The 26,051-nt window shown below is 49.6% G+C and overlaps 3 protein-coding genes and 1 long non-coding RNA gene across 4 annotated transcripts in view; 2 read left to right on the top strand and 2 right to left on the bottom strand.

Annotated features, from left to right (window-relative positions):
- Nucleotides 1–5,905, top strand: part of NXN (nucleoredoxin) — a 70,472-nt gene extending 64,567 nt beyond the window's left edge. The window contains exon 8 of the mRNA XM_081844226.1: nt 3,623–5,905. Coding sequence (XP_081700352.1) covers nt 3,623–3,805 — 183 coding nt within the window. The 3' untranslated portion in view covers nt 3,806–5,905. The remainder of the gene's footprint in view (nt 1–3,622) is intronic.
- Nucleotides 5,906–7,025: 1,120 nt separating this feature from the next.
- MRM3 (mitochondrial rRNA methyltransferase 3) lies at nt 7,026–14,099 on the bottom strand. The gene is made up of 4 exons (XM_081844232.1): nt 13,419–14,099; nt 11,715–11,959; nt 10,860–11,027; nt 7,026–8,873 (listed from the first exon to the last, which is right to left on the bottom strand). Exons 1-4 carry the CDS (start codon nt 13,745–13,747, stop codon nt 8,317–8,319), a joined length of 1,299 nt encoding a protein of 432 aa, XP_081700358.1. The 5' UTR covers nt 13,748–14,099; the 3' UTR covers nt 7,026–8,316.
- A 155-nt stretch (nt 14,100–14,254) lies between these two features.
- On the top strand, nt 14,255–22,494 carry GLOD4 (glyoxalase domain containing 4). Its single transcript, XM_081844273.1, has 9 exons — nt 14,255–14,466; nt 15,212–15,261; nt 16,027–16,147; nt 17,555–17,699; nt 18,450–18,586; nt 19,584–19,670; nt 21,015–21,128; nt 22,089–22,175; nt 22,280–22,494. Exons 1-9 carry the CDS (start codon nt 14,377–14,379, stop codon nt 22,343–22,345), a joined length of 897 nt encoding a protein of 298 aa, XP_081700399.1. The 5' UTR covers nt 14,255–14,376; the 3' UTR covers nt 22,346–22,494.
- Nucleotides 22,495–23,234: 740 nt separating this feature from the next.
- Nucleotides 23,235–25,986, bottom strand: LOC309331795. Its single transcript, XR_014151960.1, has 2 exons — nt 25,766–25,986; nt 23,235–23,656 (listed from the first exon to the last, which is right to left on the bottom strand). It is a non-coding gene; the product is annotated as an uncharacterized lncRNA (long non-coding RNA).
- Nucleotides 25,987–26,051: the final 65 nt, after the last annotated feature.

Below are 26,051 nucleotides of genomic sequence, written 5' to 3'. Positions count from 1 at the left end.
TCTGAATGCGCTCCTTGTTGTAAAAAAAATGCCTTCTATAACAAAGGTCTCCTGCACCCTGTTCCCTCCCTCCCAGATAGCCCCGGGAAATTCCCTTCTCCCCCCCTTCCTCCTGCTTTTCTCCCTCTCGCTCTCCCCCCAAAGCCCCTCCGCGGACCAGCCCCACATTGACAAACACAGCCCTTCATTCATTTCCAACGCCATCTGCTTGCAGGCTCCCTGACAGCCGCCTGAATGACCCATTCATCACCCACGCTGTAGCTCCTGGATGACGCCCCCCGGCGTTGTTTTGCGCTAACCCTGCGAGCGAAAGGGGGCTGCGGGAACGTGCACATGCGTGGGGGGGGGAGGAAGGGCGGCTCCCACCACGTCCACCGCATTGATTTACGGGCACTGCGCTTTTTTGCGGTGGGCGGAGCTTCCCTGCGCCGTCTCCCCCCTTTTAAAAGCGAATAATAAACGAACAAGGGAAGGGTGAAATAAATAGGGGGCAGTGAAAGGGGGGGACTCCCTAGTCCCGCACCTGTTGGGCACCGATAATACGGGGTTGGCGGGACCCGCCCCCTCGCCAGCTGCCCTTGGCCCCCGAAGGTGCTGGGAACGCCCTCTTGCCTCCAGGGACCCGACACGGCGACCCCGGGGGGCTTCTTGGGGCACGGAGGGTCCTTTGTGGAAGACGGAACAAATGTCAAGCCTTTTTTTTTTTTTTTGAGGCCCTCCGAGCTGGTCGGAGAGTGGGAATCGGAGATTTCGGAAAACTCTGATCCCGGCATCTGGCAACAATGCCTCCTCGCCCCCTCGGTGCAGAAAGCCTCTCTAAGATAAGATGCTCTCTTCCATCCTCTATAATGCGCCCAGCACCGTTGGGTCGGACTGAGGAGGATTGGTTGCAGACAATACTGGGGAAGGGGCAGCGTCTCTGAGCACCCCTGGACTTGGCTGACAATCCCTGCGTTTCCCCCATCCCCCTGTTGCCGCGCCTGCGTGCTCCAGACATTGATGGGATTTTGGGCGTGGAGGGATGGGCGCCCGCCATTTTGTCGAGGCAGAGAGGCAGACCAAGATGGATGGAGGCTGGCAAGGGGGGTGGGGGTGGGGGTGGAGAGCTGCGGTCAAAGAAAGAGGGGGGCACTCAGGGTTGGATAAGAGTGAACGAGTAATAAATAATATTTGCCTATTTAGCAGAGGAGCAGTTCAAGGTCCACTGTGTCGTGATGGTTAGCTGATGAACCTGAAGGCACTTTGGAATCCAGCTCCCATCAGCCCCGGCGGCTAGCATGGCCGCCAGTCAGAGATGATGGAAGTTGGAGCCCAGGGCTCTCTGGAAGGCCCTGGGGTTGCCATCTCTGGGCTCAGAAAGTAGCATCAGGAAGATCCGGCTTCAAATCCCCACTCAGCCATGAGGTTCACACTTTCCCTCGGCTTAGCCCACCTTTCAGAGGTGTTGTGGGGTAAAGCGAGGAGCTGTACGCTGCCTTGTACTTGTCGGAAAGGTAGGATATTGATGCAGTTAATACGTAGGAGAGTCTAAGCCCTTCACGTGCCTAGGTTAGCCCTCAACAACATCCCCAAAAGGTAGGCGGTGGCCATGTTGCAGACAGGCTGGGGGTGAAAAGCAGAGAGTTTGTGCTCCTGACACTGAGGAGGTGCGTTTTGCTTTTCTTTTAATCGTGGCTGTCGCGTCTGCCTGCATCTCCTGCCAGAAAACCAGGGGGAAAGAGGAATAAATCTCACCAGGGCCTTCATGGCTCAGAATCCTGTCTCTCAGCCCACGCTAGCTGCAGTCACGGTGCCAAGACCCAAACAAAGCAAAAACTGCCTTCAGCAACACACAGACGTTACACACAAACAGATCCTTTGCATCCATCTGCTTCTTTATTAAGGTTTTTATTGCCCATTTCTTTGGCACTCCACCTTGATCACGCAGGGTGGGCTGATCTGCCCGGGATATCGATGTTCAGGCCGCCTGTTCTGTGCGGGTGCTTGGGCACACCTCTTTTGCGTCTGTGGATGCCTTCAGGTACCTCTAACCAAGCCTTATGAGGGAGTTTGGGATGGATTTGCATTACGGCTAAAGAGATTCTGACTAAAAATTAGGAAGAGCTTTCTGCCATTCAACAGTGGAGTGGATTCACTTGGAAGGCGGTGGACTCTCCTTCCTTGGAGGTTTTTAAACAGGTTGGCTGGTCGTCTGTCAGGGATTCTTCAGCTGCGATTCCTTCATTGCAGGGGGTTGCACTGGATTAACCTTTGGGTCCCCTCCTTTGATCCTGTCTCCTGCACCATTGTAAGCCTGTTTCCCCCCTAATTCAGCCATGAGGACTAGATCCTTGGCTTGCTTTTTTTTTAAAAATGCAAGTGGAGCTTCTCAAACTGCTAAAGAGCAACCTGTCACTCCACTTAACCTAACCACAATTTGCAGCGCTCTCTGTTCACAGCCTTTTCCCCGTCTGGGTGATAACAGAGCCAAAATAGATAAGGGAATACTTACTGGCTTCAGTCAGCTGTCTGTCTGTCTGTCTGTCTGTGTGTGTGTGTGTGTGTGTGAGAGAGAGAGAGAGAGAGAGAGAGAGAGAGAGAGAGAGAGAGAGAGAGAATGGGAGGAGGCCTTAACCTTTGGCCTGGCTTTCACCCTTTCTAAGCAGAGAGGGGAGGCGGAGGTACTATGCCGCAGACCCCCCCCCCCTTTGTACTGCCCCCCCCCCGGTTTTCATTGTGGCTTGACTGACAGGCAGAGTGAGAGGGTGCTGCAAGTACAGACAAAAGGCAGATTCTTTTTTCTCCATTGCCCCCCCCCATGACACCAAGCCACAATGAACACAAGACCCTCCTGCCCTGCCTAGTTGATGATAATATTTATTTTACACGGTACCAGCAGTTCCTGAAATGTTTTACACAGTTTAATAAGCAAAAAAAATGTGTGGGGTTTTTTTGGGGTATTTTTTAATGCCCCGCACCGAAAAGGGTTTGCAATCGGATCAAAGACCCCTCTAGTCTGGATCTCCTAGCTGCAATGCCTGTGTCCCCCCTCTGCTTTCAAAGGCGCACTTCCCCTGAATAACAGTGGGTTGGGGATCGCAATGACTCCTGCCTGAAACCGTGCAGAGCTGCTGCCAGTCAGTGTAGACAACAGTGAGCTAAATGGAGCGTTGTTTTGACTCTGTATAAGGTGTCTTCCCATACTCCTGCTTAACGCATCCCTTTGTTCAGAACCACGAGGACTGGAATCATTTAGGGGGACACAGGGAGCTGCTGCTACTCCACCTAGCCCAGAATTGTCTTTTCTGACTGACAGGGGCTCTCCAGGGTTTGGGTCAGGGGGTCTCTCCTAGCCCTCCCTAGAGAGCCTCCTGGGGATTGAACCTGGGACGTTCTGCATGCAAAGCAGGGCTTCTCTGCTGCTGAGCTACAGCCCCCTCTTCCCCTTTGCAGGCAGAAGGTCCCAGACTCACTCCCCAAAGGGCATCTCCAGCTAGGGCTGGAAATATCCCCTGTCTAGAGAGCAGGTGCCAGTCAGCGCAAGCAATACTGAACTTAGAGGGAGCAAGGGGATAAGGTAACTTCCGGTGTTCCTGCCTCTTAGACTTTGGGATAACGGATCTCTCTCGGCCATCTTTTGCAGGATGACATGACCGACTCCCTTCGGGACTACACCAACCTCCCGGAGGCTGCTCCTCTTCTCACCATCCTGGACATGTCTGCCCGTGCCAAGTATGTCATGGACGTCGAGGAGATCACACCCGACATCGTGGAAGCTTTTGTGAATGACTTTCTAATGGACAAGCTTAAACCGGAGCCCATCTGAGGAGAAGCAGAGGCAGGGTTGAAAAGGGGAGGGGGCCTCTTTTTTTCTGCCCCCACTCCCAGCTTGGACCTTATTTAAAAAATTGCAGGATTTTTCTCTCTCTCCAGCTCTGTGCACAACGTTAACTCTTGACGTTCTTGTGGTGCCTTGTTTTTTCCAAACACAGCAAGTTTCTCTCTTCTTGATTTCCCCTCCTTAACCAAACTCTTTTTAAAAGGTGCTGCATTTCAGCTGGGGGATGCTGGTCAGAGGAGGCTTGGCTTATAGTTTTCGGGGTGTGACGGGAGGTGGGAAGTGGGAGGTTTCCCAAGAGCCCAGGTGAAGGAGAAGTGATGGATTTCCCTTGGTCCCAGCCAGAGCTGTGGCTGCATTCTGTTTTTTTATTATTAAAAAAAAATCTCTGCTGGTCACTCATGTAACCTGTCCAAACAAAACAGTAACCAGATCCTTTATCAAAGCCCAGTTTTTCCATCTTTCCAAGATGACAAGTGACATACAAGCACCCACACCTAAATCCGGCATATGTAATATTTTAGGGGAAGGGTAGGATAGTTAACCTATCAAAACTGTTTGCCTTCTGAGGCTGAAGAAAAATAAAAGCTTACAGAGCAGGCCACTGCCCTCCTGGCTATGTTCTTTTGAGGGGTAGGGGAGTGAGGATCCTCTAACAAGTACTCTGCATCTTCTTCCAGCTGCACTCCCTTAGGGTGTCTTGCAGCAGGGAAACCAGCATCAGGTTTCCTAGGTGAGGGTCACCTCTCCAGCTTTGCTGGAATGCTCCAGGTTCAAAATGCAAAAGCATTTAATGCTCACCTGTACTGCGAATCGAATAGAATTTTCTCTCTCTTCCCCTTGAATCTTCCTACAACTTGGATCGTAATCCAGTTATCCATGCCTTTCTCTCTTTGCAGTTTGTACACAATAGTTGCATCTTGGGAGCCTGTAGTTGCCAAGCCACCTGAAAGGTTGATATTAAAGACTCGGGAGCTCTGGGATAATGAGATTTCCTCAGGCCCCATATCTGCCATGCAGGGCTTAAAGCACATGGGGAGTCATGGGATGTGCCCGTGGGGTCTCTGTGTGAGATCTTGCTGGTGCTGCCACTGGACCGTATAATTGAGATGGGGCGGTGTAGGAGGACAAATTAGGGGCCTTGGAAAATGTTTGCATCCTCTTGCGCTATCTTTTGCCCCGGGGAGGAGGTGGTATCCTTGCATTTTTTTGCCTAGCTTTGAAAATCAGCAATTTCACTTCTTTTATGAATGACCAGGCGCAATTCTAAATCGAGTGGAAGGTTGTTCACCCACTGTTTAAAACTTTCAGCTGTGGGTTGGTGGGGTGTTTTGGTAGTGGCCTGTTTTTGCTAAAATTAGCACCATTTCGCTGCCCCTCAGAAATTCAGGCAAGTCAAGACTTCAAGTGGCTCAGTTAAGTGGGGTGTCGCCTGAGGTGTAGTCCACCATTTGCCCAAACGTTCAAGGGCTCAGAGTAAGGAGAGGAGGGGTACACATGACTTCCCCACCCTACTGCGTTGTGTGGCTTAAAGATATGCAAAACTTTTCTAAGTCACATTTGCTCGAGTGTAAGCAGAAGCTTTTGCCTGGTCAGGGACCCCAGTAAAACGAGCTCCCTGGTTGTAAGAGGCGTTTGTAGCTGCCATCCTAACCTTCAGGCCACTAGCAAGTAGAGAACTTTCCAGTCGCTCTGAATTGTTGAATTCCACCTTCTGCTTTGCAACCAACTTTCTGCAGAGTGCTTTCTTCCACTGACTTTGAAATAAAACCCAGGACTCTCTTAGGTATTTTTCTCCTCGCCTTTTTTTCTTCCTTAATCCCATGTTAAATACATCCCCCCTAAACATGCAGCTGATAAAAGCTTGAGCAAGTCTCGATAGAGGTGACTCTGATGTTTTTAGCTGTTTTGGCAAGCAAGGTGGGTTGGGTTGGGATTACGCTGGGATAGCACAGCCAGATCCTCTCTCCCCAACCCCATCGTCTCTCTCTTTTTCTTTCTCCCTGGCAAAGTTGGACGTTGTAAAAAACAAACAAACTTGTACATGGTGACTGGAACTTTGTAATAAAACCCGTTCTAGTAACGTCAGCTCGCCCAGAGTGTGGTTTTGCTGTCAAGGCTGCAGAGGCAGGTTGCGAGAATGTGAGGCCGTGTTTGGGCAGGATAGCGTGGGAGAATACTCTTGAGAGAAACTCATGGCAAGGGGCCTCAGGACAGATCCCCCCCCCCGTTTTCTTGCAACATGGAGGTGATTTGTTGTGTTACTCCAGATATTGCTGTACTACAAGTCCTATGATCCTTGCCTGGGGCCGCTGGGAGTCCCACAGCCATTCACAGGGGCTTCTAATTTGCTTACCCCGTTAAATTACAATATGCAAGAGACCTTGTTTTCCAGGACCTCTGCTTGGAGGTAGTACCCAGGAGCCTGGAGTTTATAAAAAGGCCTTGATCAAGTAGAGTGATGCTTTTAGGCCACAGATCCAACAGCTAGAAAGTCCTGCTTCCTCCAGACGTCCCTCTTTCTGCAGGATGCAAACTGGGACGGGGTGGTGAAGCTAAATTTGCCACTGCCTAGAGCAGGGGTGGGGGCCCTCTTGTTGGAACCCAGCTCTATGATCCATAGCCACCCCGTGGCTGATGGGAATTGAAGTCCAACAACATCCAAAGCAGGGGGCAATGGCAGCTCTGGCCTTCTGGATCCTGGAGGAGTGCTGCTCTCATCCCTGACCATTTGACCAAACTGCCCAGAGCTGATAGGAGACCAGCCTTTGACCAGGGGGGTCGCAGGTGCACCGATCCTGTCCAGGAGTAAAGGAGGGTAAAGAAATCTGGCAATGCTAACTACTCCATGTAGAGTCCCCACCCTTTTGTCATCAAGTGCTTCTGTGAGTGTTCTGCCACCTTCTGGTGAAAAAGAAGCTTAGCAGTTTGAGAAACACACGTATACAGTACTAAGAATTTTCGAAAAGCTCCTTTTGGAGTGGCCAGAGTGGCAAGGGTCAGAGCTGGAGGTTCAAAAAGAGGGGAAACATTTAAAAGACATTTCTGGCAGAAGGCAGCATTCAGGCTTCCATTAAGGGTGGGCAGAGCAGACCAGCGCAGCCACCGGTCAGTCCAAACTGGCTTTTACAGAACGTTTAAACCTTGCTGGCAATATGAAATGAGGAGAAGCCTCCGTGGTTTATTAGAAATACACTCAACAAAGAGAGAGGGGAGCAAATCCAGAATTTATTCTGTACAACTCCACATAAACAATGGGAAGATCTCTTTTCCCAGCAGAAAGAGATTTAAAAGCTTGATCTTTAACCAGGATGACCGTTTGGCAGATTTGTCTTTTAACTTACTGGCTTAATGCGCTAAAACACTATCTGGGTAAGAAACCTGAACATCTGATTTGGACAAAAGAGGAGATTGGGAGGGCTAGGAAGGAAATAGATGGGGATTCCCACCCCCACCCCCAAAAATCAGGAGTTTACAGGCTCAGCCAGGAAGGGTCATTCAGCAGGAGAAAGAGACACCAACTGGGAAAAGGCCTGAACAAACACACTGCATTGTGAGGAGGGACTACAGCAAGGGAGCCTGTGGCAGCTTGAGGTCGCCCGCCAGAGGCGACAAGCTGCGCCGTGCCCTTGGCAAGGGATCAGAGAGGACCTGGTGAAGTCACCCTAGAAGCTGTGCCAGAGGCTGAGTCACGCACCCAGCAATGCACCTTCGCTGCCAGAAAAGGGAGGAGGGGGGAAAAGATGGGGTGGGGATGAAGCTGACTTTTTAAAAAGTACACGCTGGCAGATGCCACAGCCCTGGGGCGCTTGGCTACATTGATTTTGTGCCAGCTTCACAGGGTGAGGGCCTCCAGGCCCAAGGCAAAGCCTTCTTTGTTATCTCCGAGTTTCAGAATTCAAAACGCATGCAAGATCTGAGAGTCTGGATTGTACCCCTTTAGCCAGCCAGGTATGTGCACTTGGGGCAGGGTCCTATGCTAGAATGTCCCTCTATAGTTGCTGTTGTTTTTCCTCTCAAAGTATCCCTGCATGGAGTTAGCTAGAACCTCAAGGAAAGATCCAAACATTTCCCCCTGAGGTGCTGGTTTTCTAGATGCAGGGACCCGTGTTTTTTGTGTTTTCCCACCCGGGGTGGAAGGAATTCAAACGCACAGGTGCTCCACGTACATATGCCCCCATAAGCCCCAGCGATGCAACGTGGGAAAACAACCGACGGAAGCAGAAAAAGTGTAAAAATGGGGTTGAATGTTTCTGCTGGGCTTTCTTGCAATCACACTTGCCTCCCCCGGAGAGCCCTTCTTGGCAAACAGCCTTTTGTAAACTACAGTCTCTTAAGAGACACTTGCCCCCTCCCTTCCTATTCAGTTCTCGTCGGCAACAGGGCTGCACTGAGAGTGCGGTGCCACCAAGTCAGAAAGAATTGACTCTCCAAGATGGAGGGGCCAAAACCAAAGGGCAATGTTTGTTTCTCTGAACACCCCCACAGGCATCTCTTCCTCAACAGTTCTGCCAGATCCCGGAAACGGGGTTTCTCCCCGCCTCTGACAGCTTCATCTGCCGCTTTCCTTCGAAGAGGAGGATGCTGGCAGCCATGGCACAGTTCAAGCTGTCCACGCCAGGGACCACCGGGATGACCAGCCGCTTCCCCCCAGTGCTCTGGGCCAGCTGCCTGGCGTCCATGCTCACGCCGTGGGTCTCCCCACCGATCACCACCGCCGTTGCAGGACCCTCCATCCAGGGCTCGGAGTAAGGCTGGACTTCCAGCTGGCCTGATTCTTGCCTCTCATCTTCGCTGCCATCCAAATCACGGTCCCAATCCTGCAGAGCCGGCTTCGCCTTCAGGTTGTAGGGCCGGGAGACCCAGCCATGGTTGGCGGCGTTCTCTGCCACTGCCGGTGCGGCCTGTGCCTGGGAGCAGTCGGCCACATGTACACAGCTGTCGGGGAGGAGGTAGCTTGGCAGGACCCCCCAGTCCAGGTCGGAAAGGATGGAGAGGCGGAAGTGAGCTCCCATCCCTGCCCGGAGGACTTTGGGCTCCCAGGCGTCGACGCAGCCTGGAGTACGGGGAGAGGGAGAAATGTTAGAAGAGTCTGGAGCAGTCTTGTGGAGAATGTTACACTGCTAGGACAATAGGGGTGGGACGCGGGTGGCGCTGTGGGTTAAACCACAGAGCCTAGGACTTGCCAATCAGAAGGTTGGGGGTTCGAATCCCCGCGACAGGGTGAGCTCCTGTTGCTTGATCCCTGCTCCTGCCAACCTAGCATTTCAAAAGCACGTCAAAGTGCAAGTAGATAAATAGGTACTGCTCCAATGGGAAGGTAAACGGCGTTTCCGTGCGCTGCTCTGGTTCGCCAGAAGCGGCTTAGTCATGCTGGCCACATGATCCGGAAGCTGTGCGCCGGTTCCCTCGGCCAATAAAGCAAGATGAGCGCCGCAACCCCAGAGTCGGCCACGACTGGACCTAATGGTCAGGGGTCCCTTTACCTTTGGGACAATAGGGACTTTGAAAAAAAGTGGGAACCTTTTATATTTGCAGAAACAAAGAATTTTGACCTGATGGTAGGATTTAAATGTAATAAAAGGGAAAATATGACATTTGTAGAAAATAGCAGAAGATACTAATGAGGTTAATAAATCAGAAATGGAAGTTGAGGGAAGTCCAAAAGGGGGGGAAGGAGAGATGGTTGTGTAAGTGTATGTAATGAGAGAAAAGAAATTTAATTAAAAAAAAAAAAAGAGAGAGAGAATGACACACTGCTGACCTAAAAATATTTTATGCAGCCAGCTAATGACAGGTCTGTAGCCTGTGTTAGCATTTTATTTTGCTTTTAATTTTTAAGTTGTATACCTCATTTCTATATTGCTATACGCAAGGTGGTTTACAAGCTGAAGAAACAGCAAAGATCACGCACACCTTAATCTGATCCAATACAAAAAAAATGTAACTCAGGATTCAAGCGCCAGTGCATTCTCCCTGTGGCCCTCCAGGAATGCCTGACTGCCTTTGACAGTGGAGCCAAGCATTGCTGGCATAAGCAGCAGCCATGGATAGCTAGCAGCCCTGCTGGTAAATGAAAAACGCACAGCCCACCTAAGCACTCCTCATTCAAGGAGCCTCTACGGATGTCACTCAGCAGCTGCCAGCAAGGGGAGCAGAGGGAGAGGTGAGAAACTGGACCACTAGAGTTTGCTAAGAGACTGACAGGTTCAGTTGGCCCTAAAAGAACTCTGAAATTTTAAGAACCAGGGCCTGGATTTGCTTTCCCCCTCCATCCTCTACCCTCCCCATCCCTTTTTCCTTATATGTTGTGACTTTTAAAGGCATGTGTTGTTTTTTTAATTGTAACAAATGCTTCAAAATTATGAATAGAAAAGTAAACTTCCTTTGGGGGCGGGGGGAGGAGTCTCATTTGATGAAAGTGGTTGTAATCCTAATTCAACAGATCTCTTTAAAAGATTAAAGGAGGAAGCTTTCCAGAAGCAAAGCCTGCCTCTTTTGTATACCTGAAGCCTTATCAAGTCATTGAGTCAGGTCAGCTTTGGAGATGCCCTGCATATCTTACAGCCATAGGTTTGGAAATGTGTCATAACAAAAGCTGCTTTGTTAAAGGGATGTTGTTAACAGGCATGTTGATTAAGAAAACTCAGTTACCCGTCAGTCTTATCTCCTTGGAACCAAACTGCCCCAAACCCATCAGGTTCTATTCTATATAAACCTTTCCCAGCCTGATGCCTTCAAGTCTGGGACAATTAATTCCCATCAGGCCACAGAATGCAGAGAAAGAGAAAGAAGCCTGAGAGCCAGGGACAGGTAATATTTCTGAGCCCTCTCCCCATCTGCAATTTCCAGCAACTATTATTCAAAGGCATGTTGCAGTTTCTGCCTCATCCTCTCTTAAAGCTGTCCAGGTTGGTGGCAGTCACTGCCTCTTGTGGGACCAACCAGCTGCCTCTGAGAAGACTGAAAACAGGTCCTGCCCAAGGAGCAGAAGCGGAATTGGAACCCAGCGCTGATCTATCCATAGAGTGACGCTCCCCACCTTTAAGAAGCAGCACCCTGCTGCAGCCTGCTCCAGCTGCTGATCTCAGGAGGGTGCCCATGTTCCCTGGGTCGCGGATGTTGTCACAGATCAGAGAGAGGGGCAGCGCATGTTCTTGCTGGACTTCTGGGTATGCCATTTTGGCGTGGTCCGGTCTGGAGAAGATTCCTGGAGGAAATGCAGTCAGGGAAGATTCGTTCAGAACAAGGGTGGGCCCACAGCCTCAAATGGGCCCCTCCAGACTCTCCCAAAGCCTCTCCCCAGGCCACACTCCCTACTGGCCCTGCTTCACACACCCCATGAGTGCCTGAAATTCTGGAGTGCCACTTCCAGTCAGTGTGGACACTACTGAGCTAGATGGGTTAATACGGTCTGACTCAGTATAAGGCAGCTTCCCATGTTCCTCTTTAAACCAGCCCCTCTTAAGGACTAGAATCTTGTTTTAATTTCAGGAAAAGAGTTGTGACTCGGAGACAAAGTACAGTGGTACCTCTGGTTATGTATTTAATTCGTTCTGGAGGTCCGTTCTTAACCTGAAACTGTTCTTAACCTGAAGCACCACTTTAGCTAATGGGGCCTCCCGCTGCCACCGTGCCACCACTGCACGATTTCTGTTCTCATCCTGAAGCAAAGTTCTTAACCTGAGGTACTATTTCTGGGTTCGCAGAGTCTGTAACCTGAAGCGTATGTAACCCAAGGTACCACTATATCAGCCTCTCCCTGGTTTAATTTCCAGCACGTCCAGGTTGGGCTGGGAATATCCTCTTGTCTGAGACCCTGCACAGCTGCTGCCAGTCAGTGTGGACATTACTGAGCTCAGAGGAACCAGCCTCCCTACGTTCCTGATGAACTTACCAATCACACCCTGAGATGTGATGACATCAGACCAGGTCTTGAGGTCTTCAAACTTCACCTTGACAAGGCTGGCGCCTTTCAGCTTGTCCACTGGCAGCTCCTTCAAATGCTCTATGGCGCTGTAGAAGAGTGTCTGGGGAACGGCTCCAGCTGCCAGCGCGTCACTGATGAGTCGCCTGCCCTCCAGCAGGATCTTCCCGTGTCTCTCGCGAAACGACCTGGACTTGGCAAGCGTCACCACTTTGCTGCAGAGAGACAGATCCGTCAAGCCCACAAGCTTTCCCCCCCCTCTTCCCCAGGCTGGCTGACAAATGTTATCCGTAGCCCCAAAGGATGACAACCACCAAAGGCAATAGAGCACATCGGCCTGCTCAACCTGAGGTGGTTCTTCCAACAGAAACAAATCCCAAATGTGCACAACTGTTTCCATTTACAACAAGCCCCCCAATACCAGGAGAATGGTTGTAGCTCCACGGTACAGCCTCAGAATTTCATTCACAAGGCTCCAGGTTCAATCCCTGGCATCTCCTGGGAGTATTGCCTTCCTGAAATCATGGAAAGTCACTGCTGGGCAGTGCAGACAATTCTGAGCTAGATGGACGGGTTGCTCTGACTTGCTATAAGGCAGCTTTCTGTATCAACCCATCCAATCTCCATCACATCCTTCTGCAGCCTTTTTCTGCCAAAAATAAAACTAGAGAGGATGTGTATGGTGAGGATGGGAAGAGTGATGTATGGAAGTGAGAGCTGGACCATAAAGAAGGCTGATTGCCGAAGAATTGATGCTTTTGAATTCTGTTGCTGGAGGAGACTCTTGAGAGTCCCATGGACTGCAAGAAGATCCAACCGATCCATTCTGAAGGAAATCAGCCCTGAGTGCTCACTGGAAGGACAGATCCTGAAGCTGAGGCTCCAATACTTTGGCCACCTCATGAGAAGAGAAGACTCCCTGGAAAAGACCCTGATGTTGGGAAAGATGGAGGGCACAAGGAGAAGGGGACGAGAGAGGATGAGATGGTGGGACAGTGTTCTCGAAGCTACCAGCATGAGTTTGATCAAACTGCGGGGGGCAGTGGAAGACAGGAGTGCCTGGCCTGCTCTGGTCCAGGGGGTCAGGAAGAGTCGGACACGACTAAACGACTACAACAACACCCTTCCCTTTTGTTTTTCCTTTCACACTGCAAATACTCAAGACTGTGAATCAGCAGACAGAGAAGACTGCCTTATCTTTTAATATATATTAATATATCTTTTAATATCTTTTAATATATTACTTTTTTCAAGGTAGTTTAAAATCGCTTCTTATTCATTTTTAATATTATTATTATTATTATAGTAAACCTGTGTGGTGCAGCGGCTGGAGTGCTGGATTAGGCACTGGCAGACCAGAGTTCAAATCCTCTCAGCTGTGAAGCAGTCATGCTCTCTCAGCCCAATCAACCTCACAGAGTTCGTGTGGGAATAAAATGGGCAAAGAACCCTGTTCCTTGGAGGAAGGGTGGGGTTTAAATACAACAAACATTTCCATCCTTCTCTCTGTCTCCCATCCACCCAGAACTGCAACTCCCAGAAGCCCTTGCGCGCGGCCTTTCTCGTCTGCCCTGGTGGTTCTTGGGAGTTGTAGTCCCTTTCCCATTCGGCCCTTCCCAGCCTCCGCCCGTGCCAAACAACAACCCCCAGAATGCCTTGCGCGCGCGGCCTTGCCTAAGTCTCTTGTCTCCGGATTGCGCCTTCTCGAAGCAAAGTTCCGCTTCTTTGCGTTCCGGCACCTTCTTCTCCTCCTTCGCGGCCGCTGCCTTTGGGGCCTTGCTCTCCCAGCCGGCCTGGTCTCGAGGCTTCTTCGAAGGGCCGGCCTTGGGCTGAGGGGGGCCGGGGACGACCCGTCGCTGCTCCTCCCGCGTCTCCGCGACGGAGGGCAGCACGCGGACGGGGCTCCTCTTCAGCGCGCGGACCCCTCGCCGCCCGGCCGCGCTGCCCAAGGCCGGCCTGAGGAGCAAGAAGGGGGCTCGCGCGCCCCTCATGAAGGCCGCCATATTGCTTCCTGGCGCGGGCGTCGAGCGGGATTTCCCCTTCTCAGACTATCGCGAGATCTCCGTCACTAATGGCAACAGCGTCCTTTTGTATTTATATACCGGTCCTAAAAAGCCATAGAGAGGGAAGAGGGACGTAAAAAACGTTTGTCCGCAACTTCCGGGGGACATTCGGAAGCGGCCATTGGCTGAGAGTCCCTTGTAGAGCTATGACATGATAGAGTCATTGTTGCGATTTCCAGGCTCTCACTATTAAGACGCACCCGACATGGTGTGCACCATAGATGTATAAAGTTATAGATATGCCACTCAACGTTCGTGGAAAAACATGAATTATCGAAGCCTTCAAAAAGAAGTTTTATCTTTTTCAAGAGCGCTGTCTAATTTGAGGCGACAGTGCTCTTGAAAAAGATAAAACTTATTTTTGAAGGCTTCTGTAATTCATTTTAAAAGTTGCCTCAGGTTTAGGCGGCGTGTCGTGACGTCCTTCCCACGCGCCAGAAAGGGGAGAGGGTAAATACAAAACCAACCCCACCCCCTGAATCAGGCGACCGCGCTTGCTCGCCAATCACTTCTGTGTGGGCGGCTTTGCGCGTGAGGTGGAGTTTGGGAAGAAAGACAAGGCCCCGAATATGAAGGCTCGGCGGGCGCTGCATTTCGTGTTCAAAGTGGGCGACCGAGCCGAGACCGCGCGCTTCTACCGGGATGTACTGGGCATGCGCGTAAGTGGGGGCGCGAGACGGTGGGCGGTTAGGAAGTGGCCTTGGCAGTTTGGGGGGAGGGCTTTTTGAGGCAGGGGTGACGTCACGGCTACGGGTGCCCTAGGGTCCCAAGCCACGCGGGAACGAGTTGGTTTGGTTTTTGAGTGTCTTCTCCTAGAGCGGCTAGTTAATTACGGCGGCCTCTTTGGCCCAATCTTTCCTACAGAGGCGGCGTTTGCTTTCGTGAACGTTTGTCGCTCCTGATTACGCCGCAGAGCGGCGCACTTCGTTTTTCAGGAATGCATTCTTTTTTTATAAGTAATAAACTTCAGGAAAAAATTCTGTGTGTGTCTCTGTATATCTATATAGATATAGTCACATGTTGCGTTTAAGATCACTTTGGAATAATAATAATAATAATAATAATAATAATAATAATAATAATTTATTATTTATACCCCGCTCATCTGACTGAGCTTCGCCAGCCACTTTGGGCAGCTCCCAATTGAGTGTTAAAAACAATACAGCATTAAATATTAAAAGCTTCCCTAAACAGGGCTGCCTTCAGATGCCTTTTAAAAGATAAGATAGCTGCTTATTTCCTTGACATTTGAAGGGAGGGCGTTCCACAGGGCGGGCGCCTTGTGTTAAAATGCAATATTAAAAACAATTTTAAAAATAAAGTCCCCAAACCATGCACGTCATAAGTGTAAAAAGCCTTCTTGTTTGTGCCTGAATGTTAACTTATTTTTTTTAAAACAAACAGGTTCTAAGGCATGAAGAATTTGAAGAAGGCTGCAAGGCCACTTGTAACGGGTACGTTGTCTTCATTTTGGTGGTTTCTCATCAAAGCAGATGTTTCTCTTGACACCCTTGAGCAGGCATAGGCAAACTTGGCCCTCCAGCTGTTGTTGGACTACAACTCCCATCATCCCTAGCTAACAGGACCAGTGGTCAGGGATGATGGGAGTTGTAGTCCCAAAACATCTGGAGGGCCGAGTTTGCCTGTGCCTGCTCTTGAGTGTTCGGAGGCAGTAGCCCCAAAGGGTGGATTGCTCTGAGGCAGGTGCTGCTACCTGGCAACGCAAGCTTCTTCTGCCAATAGTGCCTGCGATATAAATGCTCCCTCGCTTCCCATTGGCTGACCTTCTGTGACATCATGGGATGGGCGCAACAATTCTACCTGTGTATAGTGCCAGTGTCTGGGTAGAATGCTGCCCTTCAAATGAGTGCAGCGTTGGGTGGAGAGGGGTTGTGTGCCATTGTTGAGAGTAGAAGTCTAGGAAGCTAGATGGGAAACTAATCAGAATAGAAAAAAGCTGCTTTAATCTGACCTGGTATTTCTGCCCATCAAGCCCTTTATTGCCCTCTCTGACTGGCAGTGGCTTTCCAGAGTTTCAGGCAAGAGTCTCGCTTAGCCCTACCCAGAGATGCCGGACTTGGGACCTTCTCATGCAAGGCATGTTCTCTGCCATTACATTGGCATCTTGAGTGAGCTGAAGAACCCCAGAGGAGAGGAAGATGTAGGCTTTTTTCCTCCTGTGTTATTGCAATACAAATAAAAGGCAGCTGTGTTTCTAGCCCCTATGACGGCAAGTGGAGTAAAACGATGGTGGGCTACGGTCCAGAAGACAATCACTTTGTCGCGGAGCTAACCTACAATTACGGAATCGGAGATTACCGCCTCGGCAACGATTTCCTGGTAGGCACCGCTTCATTCGGTTGATAATAATAATAAATAATAATAAATTTTATTTATCTCCTGCCCTCCCCAGCCGAAGCCGGGCTCAGGGCGGCTAACAACAATAAAATAGTGCAACATTCTGAAAACATTTCATTATAAAAATAAATTAAAATCCAATTGATGGCAACCATTAAGTTTAAGTTCTGTAAAGATTGCCAAAGGAGGAAGTCAGGCTGCGCCCTGATCAAAGGCCTGGTGGAACAGCTCTGTCTTGCAGTCCCTGCGGAAAGATCTCAAATCCCGCAGGGCCCTAGTCTCTTGTGACAGGGCCTTCCACCAGATTGGAGCCGCAGCCGAAAAGGCCCTGGCTCTAGTTGAGGCCAGCCTAACCTCTTTGTGGCCTGGGACCTTTAGGATGTTTTTATTTGAAGACCGTAAGTTCCTCTGTGGGGCATACCAGGAGAGGCCGTCCCGTAGGTACGAGGGTCCTAAGCCGTATAGGGCTTTAAAGGTGAGAAGGTTTGCAAAGTACATTGGTTCTGGGATCGCTAGGGCTTAGTTTCTGCTCAAAAGAATGGGTGAAATGAACAAAGCACTGAGTAGGCCCTGGGAGTGCGGTGGGCCACATTTCTCATTATAGAAAAGGTAAAAAGCTCTGCAGTTGCTGTTGGGGGACTTTAGAGTTTGCATTGCAAAAGGACTAGATCAGTGAGCTTTTGTGGACTGTGTGTTCTGAGGCTTGGAGTCTTTGATTGTGGTAGGGTTAGGTGTACTGCAGGTGATAGGAAACCTTTGGCCCTCCTGATGCTACTAAACTACAACTCCCATCAGCACCAACAAGCATGGCCAATGGGCACAGAGGATGGGAGCTTAAGTACTTAAGTAAGATCTTGCTCAATGCCCTCCATCAAAATATTCCAGGATGGTTTTAATCTGTTCTTAGTCAATTTTTATTTTAACTTTTGGAAAGTCTTAAATTATTGTTAATTTTTCTCATTGATGATTTTATTCTTTCTGTCAAAGTGCTTTGATGGTTTTTCTTTTACAATCAAGCAGTGTATAAGTTTTATGAAATGAAAAAAATGTAAAGAAAAATGGTCTTGTCAAGAGAGGCCGGTCAGAAAGCGAAACCTCTGAAGCCTATCCAACAGCTTGGGCACTTTCAGAAACTTCAGAGGTCAAAAATGGCAGGCAGGTGTTATTTTTTTTATACTGCTACAACTTCTACATTTATATCCCACTTTTACTCCAAGGAGCTCAAGGCGGTGAGCATGTTTTCCCCCTCCTCCTCTTGCCATTTTATTGCAAACAGAACCCAGTGAGGCAGGTTAGGCTGAGAAAGAGCAATTGGCCCCAGGTCATCCAGGGCTGTGATTCTGGGGTTATTTTCGTCATATTATTTTCTTCTTCTTCTTGCCATGCCAGGGGATGACTATTGTGTCCAGCCAGGCTGTGAGCAATGCCAAAAAGCTGCAGTGGCCCCTCAAAGAGACCTCAGCAGGCATCTACGAAACAGAAGCCCCAGGAGGCTACAAGTTCTGCCTGGAAGACAAAACGTCATCAAAGGAAGGTAAAGAGGGGGTGCCATATGATACTCTGTAGTTAGGACGACAGTGGATTCATCTGCCCGTGGAGATTCAGCCTTCTGAAAAATATTCTTTTCCTTCAAGCTTATGCAGGCAGTTGAGAATGCCCCTTTCCACAATTGCTAACTGATTTCTGATTTTAATTATTTGATATGGCTTCCATCGTATTGCTTTTATGTGCAATTGCTGCAAACTGCTCAAATTTTTTAAAATAATGAATCAGCAGTACAGGCAACCCCCTATTGATGCACATTCAATATGTGTGCGACTGTGCATACGCTCATCGTGTCGAACCCCCGGAAGTGACCTAAAAATGTCTCAAAAAGGAGCAGAACGCGGCTGGGTAGGGGTGGAACTGGGTCGGAATAGGGTGTTTGCAGGCTTTTAAAAAGGTGTTTCAAATATACTGTGTGTATATTGTGTGTATCTGTGTGTATATTCGTGTGCATGCACACGAAAGCTCACTAACTTAGTTGGTCTTTAAGGTGCTACTGGAAGGAATTTTTTTATTTTGTTTCAAATATACGCTGTTTCACTGACGCGTGCGGTGCCCAGAATGTAACCCCTGCGTAAATGCGGGTGGGTGAGAGGCGTTGCCTGTATATAACCAGTTTTTATAAAGAATAACAATAAAGTTGGGGAGAGGAACTACCAGCCACCAGTCCGGAATTTCTTGCAATCCTCAATCCTGTGCCTAAAGCCCACCCATTCCTGAAGCTCTTCCGTTCTTCCAGATCCTGTGCTGAAGGTTACTTTGGCCGTGTCCAGCCTGCAGAAATCTGTGGACTACTGGTCCAAGTTCCTGGGCATGAAGCTGTACGAGAAGGATGAAGACAAACAGAAGGCTCTGCTCGGCTATGGAGATAACCAGGTGAGGCTGAAGGGGCAGCAGGCAGCTGAGGGGATCCTCAGGGCGTCTTCCAGGTATGTGTGGCAGAGACAGGGCCGCCATTCCAGCTTCTGCAGTGGTTGGGCGTCTTTGGCTCTCAGTACCCAGGCGCTGTGGTCTAAACCTGAAGGAGTGTCTCCTCCGCCATCATTCTGCCCGGACACTGAGGTCCAGCGCTGAGGGCCTTCTGGCGGTTCCCTCACTGCGAGAAGCCAAGTTACAGGGAACCAGGCAGAGGGCCTTCTCGGTAGTGGCACCCGCCCTGTGGAACGCCCTCCCACCAGATGTCAAAGAGAACAACAACTACCAAACTTTTAGAAGACATCTAAAGGCAGCCCTGTTTAGGGAAGTTTTTAATGTTTAATAGATTATTGTATTTTAGCGTTTTGTTGGAAGCTGCCCAGAGTGGCTGGGGAAACCCAGCCAGATGGGTGGGGTATAAATAATAAATTATTATATTTATTATTATTATTATACACCACTGAGCCTCTTGGGCTTGCCGATAGGAAGAATGGCATCGGGGTGAGCTCCCGTTGCTCAGTCCCTGCTCCTGCCAACCTAGCAGTTCGAAAGCACATCAAAGTTCAAGTAGATAAATAGGTATCGCTCCAGCGGGAAGGTAAACGCCGTTTCCGTGCGCTGCTCTGGTTCGCCAGAAGTGGCTTAGTCATGCTGGCCACATGACCCGGAAGCTGTACGCCGGCTCCCTCGGCCAGTAAAGCGAGATGAGCGCCACAACCCCAGAGTTGGTCACGACTGGACCTAATGGTCAGGGGTCCCTTTACCTTACCCAGCACTGTTAACAAACTATACAGTTCCCAGGATTCCATTGGGGAAGTCATGTGCTTTAAATGGATGGCATGGATGTCACCGCTCTCTTCGCAAGCCCCACTTCTGCTGTCGCTGCTGCTGCTGAGGCACCAGTCTTTGTTGCAAACCCAGTGGCCTGATTTCCTTTCCTTTTATTTCTCTCTTCCAGTGTAAGCTGGAGTTGCAGGGCATCGGTCAAGCTGTGGACCACGGGGCAGCCTTTGGGAGGATCGCCTTCTCCTGCCCCAAGGAAGAGGTCAGTGGGGATTGCTTACAAGGTTTGTCAGGGAGGGGCTGCTGCTCAAGTGGTAGATGGAAGGTCCCGGGTTCGGTTCCTGGCGGCATCTCCAGGTCGGGCTGGGAGGGACTCCTGCACGAAATCTTGCAGAGCCCCTGCCAGTCAGAATAGAGAACACTGAGGTAGGCCCAGTGGCCTGGACTTGGGGTCAGGCAGCTTCTTGTGTTCCTAATATTCCCAACAAGACAAAGGCAACTTTACCTTGAAATAAATGCTTAGTGGGGAAATATCAAAAGCATGTGACACCTGTTCATAAATAAAAATGATGAATGGCTACCTATCTGTTCATTAAAGACCTTCTTCACGCAGCACATAGTGAAGCTGTGGTGCTCACTCTTGCAGTGGCAGGTAATTTCATGGAGGAAAAGGCTGCCAATGTTTACTAGTCACAATGACTCTGCTCTGCCTCCCAGTGCTTCTGAATGCCAGTTCCTGGAAACCACAAGAAGAGAGAGTTTCTCTTGTCCTCGGGTCCCACTTGCAGAATCCCCACAGGGGCCTCCGGGAGGCCACTGTAAGAACAGGTTGCTGGGCTAGAGGGCCCGCTGCCCCTTCTTCTTACAGTCTTTTTTTTTATTCATTTCCCTTTTTCATTCATTATATACATCTCATATTCATAACATTTACTATGCGTTCCTCCCTCCCTCCCCTCCTGGGCTTCCCCCAACTTCTGATTTGTTTCTCCTTTCACCCACTTTGCTACCTCCTAAAAGAAAAAGAACTACTAATAACGTATTTATACAATAACATCAAACCTAAAAATAACAATGAATATACCCTATTATTTTTCTATCTTCTACACATTTTCTAATACTAATAATGTGAATGTTTATTTAAATCTCTTATTACAGTCTTAATTCAGCTAGTTCTTGACTACTGTAAATGGATTCATTTGGCTTATTTATTTATTTGATGACATTTGGATCCCAACTTTCCTCCAAGGAGCACAAGGTGGCGTCCATACTTCCCCACCCCATTTTATCCCCACAGTAACCCTGCCAGGTAGGTTAGGCTGAGAGACAGGGACTGTCCCAAGGTCACCCAAGGAGCTTTGCGGTCAAGTGAGGATTTGGACCCTGATCTCCCAGCTCCCAGTCTCACACTCTAACCACTACACCTTAAACACAACTGGAAGGGATTCTTCAAAAACTATTTGACATCCGCGTTCTAGATTTCTTTCATTAAAGGTGCTCAAAGATTTTCTAAAACGAGAAATGAGCTTCCTCTTTTGTTACCTCGCTCAAAATGGACGCATTCGTACTCTGCTGATTTTCCCTTCCCCGTTTTGTTTGTCCTCCCCAGTTGCCTGGCATCGAAGCCTTGATGAAGAAGGAAGGCCAGAAGATCTTGACCCCCCTCGTGAGCCTGGACACACCTGGGAAAGCAACGGTTCAAGTGGTCATCCTGGCGGATCCTGTGAGTGCAGCTTCAAAACAGCTTTCGTGTAGGTCAGGAACGAGGGCTCTGTGGCCAGGCGTCATTGGACTCCAACTCCCATCAGCCCCGGCTGCAGCAGGGCCAGTGGTCAGGGGTGCTGGGAGTTGTAGTCCATCAGCACCTGGAGGGCCACAGGGTCCCCTATCCCTGATCCCACAAAGCAGCATTCCCTACTTGTGTGCAAGAGATGAAGGAATGCCTCTGTTTAGCAGAGGGAGTCCTTCCTGAGAGAGGAGAATGTCTCTTGGAGCAATGATTGACAAAAGCTGTAGATCTCCAAATGTAAGACTTCCAACTCCTATCATCTCTGTGGCTTCCTGTATATGCAGTGCATGTGGAGGGGAAATTTTAACACATCGCAGAGTTCCAAAAAAATAAACCAGAGGCAATTTCACCCAGCAGAGCTTTACTGCTACTGAAGGCAAATGAGCACAATGGTCACTGATCCAATACATTCAGGATTGGCACAGGCCATAAGGAATCCAGTTACAGCAGTCTTATCTTAACCATAACTTATAATAAGACTAAACCTTAACACTATAGCATACAGAACACCACACCAGAACACACACAGAGAAAAGAGAGTGTGAAACAGAACCCAGACTCCTCCTGGCCTGACTATTATAGTCAGCATGACCTTGACAGAAAGGATAAGGAACCAGTTTAAACCAGCTGTACTCAGCTTCCCAGAAGGAATAACCCAAACACCAGAAACCACCTGCCTGTTTCTTTCACGTAGAAAGAAACCTTCCAGAACGCTCTTGAACTAAGCAGAACAGGAAAGACCTCTACACATCAGATCAATACCTTCTGTACTAAGAAATGCAAACTGACAGTATATCCCCCAAATAATTGCCAGCTCCCTTGAGTAGTGACTGCGGCCGCTGTGGCAAATGTCGCTTCCCTTCATTGCTGTTCCTGCTCTTCCACCTGCTTTAGGACGGCCACGAAATCTGCTTCGTCGGGGACGAGGCTTTCAGAGAGCTTTCCAAGGTGGACCCAAACGGTGGGAAACTCTTAGACGAGGTGAGACTCCCCCTTTCAACGTTTATTCGAAATTAAAGGTGATCCAAGGGCTCCGCTTTTCTCCACCGCGATGTGGCTCACGGCTTTTCTCTTCTCTCCTGCAGGCGATGGCGGCCGACAAGAGCCACGAATGGTTTGCGAAACGTAACACCCCAAAGCCTTCCGCTTAGCCCGGGTGGGGAATCGTCTGGTTGGCAGGGTCTTTTGTGGGGACCTGGGAAAGGAGGCCGTCGGCCATACTTTCTGTGCACATGGATGATTATTGCTGCTATCGCTTGGAACTCCTTCTCTTTTAATTAAATTAATTGCCGTTTCCTTCCTTCCTCTCTTGAATCTGTTCCTTTCTTGTGTGTGCATGGAGCAAGAGGAGGCCTCTTGGCTGCGACAGATGCAGCCTGCAAAGGTGTGATGATTCGCCAAAGCAAAACGCCGCTGCATGTCACGGTCCTGTCCAGTGTTTCCAATGCACACACCCCTTTGAGAACTTTTCTGTCCGACTCAGCCAGCAAAATATAAATAAATATAAATATTCTACACTACTATACGTTCCTGCTTTCTAAAAGGACAGGCCCTCTTCCCCCAAATTGTCGGGACCGTACCACTCTATCTTGCAAAATGTGCGTGTATGTTTTTAAGTGCCGCATTTTTACTAAATTCTCTGCACCTAGAAATTCTAGCAGACCGTTGCCGGCAAACAAATGTCAGAGCCCCTGCCTCGCATGCAGAAGCTCCCACAATTTGATCCTCAGCACCTCCAGGTTACAGGGATTAGTTAGTGGCAGGTGATGAGGAAAGAGCTGCCTGAAATATGGGCAGCAGCTGCCAGTCAGAGCAGGCAGCAGTGGCCTTGATGGAGAAAGTGTCTGACCTATAGAAGGCTGCTCCCTAAGCTGCTTAAACACGTCAGGAAAAGGTTTAAGGAGCAGGTTTGGTCTCCTTTTTAGGCCACCACCCCCACGGCGGTACAGTCCTCCAACCCTAGCAGGGCTGTACCACAAAACTAAGCCTGGTGCACCGCGCCCAATTTGAAACGACAAAATACTGCAAGGTGACGCTGGAGAGCTTCTCAAGGGGCCCTTTATTGCCTTAACTGCCAGAGAACGTCGGGGCAGAAGATGGCTGAAGCGACCTGGAAGCCGGGTCCCGCGCAGCCCTCTCCGCAGTCATCTGCTGTCCTTCTTTTCCAGCTCCTCCACCCTGGTGATGTGGACCTCCTCAGCGGCTTCCTCCTCCGAAAGGTCTCGGTGGTCGCTCCCTGCCTCCCTTGTCGCTTTGGATTTTAGGTCGTGGCTGGCCAGGCAGGGGGCAGCCCTCTTGTGCAGCAGATCCATGACGGAGACGGACCCTTTCACTTGCGAGACCAGGCCAGTGGCTTTCTCAAGCTCAGCCTGTGACATGTTGTCATGAGTGCGCCTTCCTTCTGACCTGTGCACAGGGCCTTTCTCGAGATCAGGAGCGAGTCATGCTTGAAAGGACTGTCCCTGGTGTTCCAAACAGAGGGCAGGAAAAGGGGCCTATTATTGTTGTTGTTGTTACTGTTATTATTATTATTATTATTAATTAGTATTAAGGTGAGCATCACCTTACCCCATACAGCGGTACCTCGGGTTAAGTACTTAATTCGTTCTGGAGGTCTGTTCTTAACCTGAAACTGTTCTTAACCTGAAGCACCACTTTAGCTAATGGTGCCTCCTGCTGCCACTGCGCCGCCGGAGCCCGATTTCTGTTCTCATCCTGAAGCAAAGTTCTTAACCTGAAGCACTATTTCTGGGTTAGCGGAGTCTGTAATCTGAAGCATATGTAACCTGAGGTACCACTGTACAGTGGTACCTTTAGATACTAACGGGATCCGTTCCAGATCCCCGTTCGCATCCAGAAGCAAATGTAACTAGCGATGGCACGTCTGCGCGCACGTCGCTTTTCGCCGCTTCTGCGCATGCGTATGACATCATTTTTGAGTGTCTGCGCATGTGCAAGCGGCGAAACCCGGAAGCGCTCCATTACTTCCGGGTTGCCGCTGAGCACAACTCGAACGCGCTCAACTCGAAGCGTATTCAACCTGAGGTATGACTGTATATGCCCTCTTGGCTGTTTCGATCTGCAGAACTGGCCCTGTGACGGGTACCACATAACGGCCATTTGTAAGAGCTCAAGCTGTTAGTGTGGCAGCACTTACACTTTGGAACTCCCCGCCTATTGATACGAGGCGGGCGTATTCACCGTACTCTTTCCGGCGCTTGCTAAAAACATTTTTGTTTAGACAAGCCTAGCCAGATATTTGGAATGCTGATGTGTGTTCAGTTTGTTGCGAAATGTTTTGAATGTTTTAATTATTTTACTTGTAATCTTATTCTTTTTGTAAACTGCTTTGGGGATTTCTACAACCAAGTGGGATATACATTCTATGGAATAATAATAATAATAATTAATTTATTATTATTATTATTATTATTATTATTATTATTATTATTATTATTATTATTATTATTAACAACCTGCCCTTCACTCTTAACGGCCCAGGGTTACAGTAATTAAAACACAATATTAAAGACAGTTTAAGACAACTTAAAAATCACAGCAACGAGGTTGTTCTAATATGATGACAATAACAGTGTATGTTTTGCTCAGAGCAATATTACAGAGCAGTGATGAATTGCGGGAGGACCTTTCATGGATTTAAAAATGCATTGCCCATAATTATCTTCCAACACAGCACCCCTGTAAGGTGGCTGAGTTCCAGAGCGGTAAAAGGCCCCCTCGCTTCAGATTCCCAGAGCTGTTGCCATATTTCAAAAAGTGAAAATCTGGACAGAAAAGCTGTTGAGCCTTTTTTCTTTTCTTTTTGCAATGCCTGGAAGAAATTGGTAGCCTGCAGAGATATACGCTTGTCTGGATGCTGTTTGGCTCAGACTCGCATCAGCCCCAACCAGCATGGCCGATGGTCCTAGACTACAAGAGGCGAACAACGGGAGGGGGAAACCCTGTGGCCTTCCAGCTATGCCACTACAACTCCCATGAGCCCCAACTAAAATGGCCAGTAGTGAGGGATGATGGGCGTTGTAGTCTATCAGCATCTGGAGACTCCCCACTCCTTTCATAGCTGTCAACTTTTCCCTTTTGTTGCGAGGAATCCTATTCGGAATAAGGGAATTTCCCTTTAACAAGCGGAAAAGTTGCCAGCTATCCGAAACTTTAGAGTTTCGGATCGGGACCGGGGCAGCCTGGGATTAAATCTCCACTCACCCCAAAATACAGCGGGGCGTTTTATATCCCGTATGCGTTTCATTTGCTTGCGCACGCTTCTGCAGTGCCACCAATAAAGACAGAAATGCACGAAAGCACTCTGCACATGCCCAGAGACGCGTCCCTCAAGCTATCCGCTGCCCAAGCCCAGGAGGCGATTTAAAAGATGGCAGGTGCGAAACCTCGAGAGCTGGAGGAGAATGTCTCCTGCCCCAATATTTCCAAACCCCGGCGCCCTGCTCGCTTTGCAAACGGGGAGCCCCGGCACTCGCTACTCCTAGTAAGGAAGGAGAAAGAGAAAGAGCCCCCCCCCCAAAAAAAACCCTCTATTCAGGGGCTTTTTTTACCAGCCGGTGTAGGCGGGCAGCAGGATGGCTCGGCGGCCCCTGCGCCGTGCAGTGTTGCGCAGGAGCCTGCAGAGGTAGCTGTTCCGACGGCGCTTCTGCTTGCGCAGCCCCGTCTCGCTGGCTGCAAAGGGATCCGCCCAGGGACCGAGAGATCCGGGAGGAGGAGCCGGGATCCAGCGCGCCCGCGCGGTTGGAAAGCGACTACAGTATTGCTGCGGCTGCGGCGGCGGCGGCGTGGCGCAATTTGGCGAGCCTGCCCGTGCGCCCCTCTCCAAAGCTTTGTGCC

Source organism: Podarcis erhardii (genome assembly GCF_964252035.2).
Source record: "Podarcis erhardii genome assembly, chromosome: 16".
Lineage (NCBI taxonomy): Eukaryota > Metazoa > Chordata > Lepidosauria > Squamata > Lacertidae > Podarcis > Podarcis erhardii.
The sequence above is the reverse complement of the archived record's forward strand: the minus strand, read 5'-3'. Positions and strand labels throughout refer to the sequence as shown.